The sequence below is a fragment of the Apis dorsata genome, unplaced genomic scaffold (assembly GCF_000469605.1).
Source record: "Apis dorsata unplaced genomic scaffold, Apis dorsata 1.3 scaffold_246, whole genome shotgun sequence".
Lineage (NCBI taxonomy): Eukaryota > Metazoa > Arthropoda > Insecta > Hymenoptera > Apidae > Apis > Apis dorsata.
In genome coordinates this window covers 78,467-80,674 of record NW_006263525.1, presented here as the reverse complement: position 1 = coordinate 80,674, position 2,208 = coordinate 78,467, and the positions used below count along the sequence as shown (strand labels likewise).

General features: G+C 40.9%; 1 protein-coding gene across 1 annotated transcript in view; it reads left to right on the top strand.

Annotated features, from left to right (window-relative positions):
• The window catches only part of LOC102671710, an 88,853-nt gene that overhangs the window by 16,001 nt on the left and 70,644 nt on the right, over window positions 1-2,208 (top strand). Inside the window, exon 2 of the mRNA XM_006615866.2 lies at window positions 1,376-1,486. Within this exon, the coding sequence (XP_006615929.2) occupies window positions 1,376-1,486 (111 nt within the window). The remainder of the gene's footprint in view (window positions 1-1,375; window positions 1,487-2,208) is intronic.

Genomic DNA, 2,208 nt, shown 5'->3' with positions numbered 1-2,208 from the left:
AAAAAAAAAAAAAAAAAAAAAAAAATTCCTCACCGAACGAAACTTTTCACGCACGAGCAGAAAGGCACACCCGGTATAATTTGGTTGGCTCGCGACAAATAATAGCCAAGCGGGAGAGGGTGGAAGGGGGAAGGTGGTGAAACGTGGACGTGGAAGAAGGGTGGATGGAGAAAGGGTGAATTGCAGCTACGTGCACCCGCATACGAATCATCCCTCGCGCCGCGTGGGCGCGAGAAACGTAGTCGTTGGCCGGGCTCTCGAGGACCCCTGAAACCGTCGGCGTCGCCTCCAATCTAATGGATCGCACCGATACTTATGGTCAAATCGCGACCAACACCACTCTAAAGCCCGCTCATTAGCATTCCGCGCGGCTGAACGAGCGCTTTTGATAATCGGAAATACCCGGTCGTGCCCTGCTAAATTAAGCCGGGGAGAAGGGTGTTATTATCGCGCTTTAAGTTGAGGGGTTACCGGGACGAAAAGTGAAAGGGGGAGAGGAGGTTCGAGAGGTTCCTCGAGGTGGTGCTCTTTTAATGGATTTTTCGCGGAGACGAGTGGTTATTCCATTTGTGAAACTTGGAACTAATTGAATGAATCGAAATGAAATCTTTACCAATCGGTTTAGGAGAATTTAAAATCTGAACGCGAATTAATCAGAGTTGTTGTCGGTTGCGGATGAAAAAAAAAATTGGATAATTGTGACCGATGAAGGAATTAAATTTCGAAAATCGTATCGAAATGTTGGTAGTCGAAATTAATTTTAACGGAAAGCCGGGGAAACGGTGGTTAGCCAGCGATTGGATCGGGAATCGCGCGTAGATCGGGGAAAGCTTACGGTCCACCGTTTCTCAATTAAGTTTCGCGGCCGCAAACGCAACGGAAGTGGAAACTTTCCCTGTAACTTTCAACGGGATATCCTCCTCCCCTCCCCCGTCGTAATTCCTGTTGCTCGAGTTTTAAGCTGCCTTAACAGGGGCTTTAAAGTTCCTCGAGAGATCGTGCACTCTACGTGTACTTGGAGATTACGAGCACGCCAATTCGACATCCTGAATTTAAGATATACACGGGTATTCGATTCAGAAACACGATTTTTTTTTCCTTTTTGCAAGAAATGTTGCAAATTTTTATCAAGATCTACGATGGACGTTGTAACGTGATAGTAACACAGTCGAGCGATATTTCGTCATTATTACTATTATTTTAAGGTATAGTAAAAGATTGTATGCATGTATATTTATAGTAGAAATTCCAAAATCCTGAATTGCAATTATACACGAGTGTAATTGGTTTGGTAAATGTAAAATTAATTATTCTGAGTATTTATTAAATGTAGATATTAGAGCAGATACTTACGAAGGATCGTTTTGTGTTTCAGGAGAGTCTGGAAGAGCGGGTGCAGGAATTGGAACAGGCATTGCAAGCAGAGCGTATTGCTGCGCAACGAGATCGGGCGACGATCACGAAGCTCCAACGGCAGATCAACAAGGTGAGTCGAATAAACGTGATTTCCGTTTCAACTAATCGGGTTATTATTATCGAACATCATCGACGTGTAGTACCTGTGAAACATCGTGCGTGACTAATATTCAACGTGGAATATATTATAAACGAATTATTGATTTCGATTTCACAATTGAATTCAATTTAAAATTAAATTTCATTTTTGATTCGTTGCGACGATGATGATTAGATAAACTGCAATTGTTCGCGAGATAATGCTAAAACTGTTCGAAGAATTATCTATATATAAAAAAAAAATAAACAAATAGAATTAAACCGGTTGAAAGAAAATTTCTATTAAAAGAATCGTAAAAATGGAGGAAAAGGATATTGGTTTTTCAAGCATGTTGACGCCGTCTCGCCAGTTTATATCAGATAACGAGAAGTTTCTCGTAATCTCAGCATTGCAATATGTGTTGTATCATTTCGATGTCGCCTTCCAACGCCTGTAATCACTTCCGTCTGGGAATTATCCACTGAATTATCTCGCGCCATTCCGCGGATTATCCAGTTATTTCGCGATACGCGAGAATCTAACTGCGATACCGCGAATGTACCCGATAATTTACGACCACAATACGCCTCTAGGTTCCTACATCACAGAATTTTTGTAACAAAGTCGGATGATAATTCATTTTTAATGCAATTATATATATATATATATACAACCTTGATTTCTCTGATTAAATCGAAAAGTTAAATTAAAAG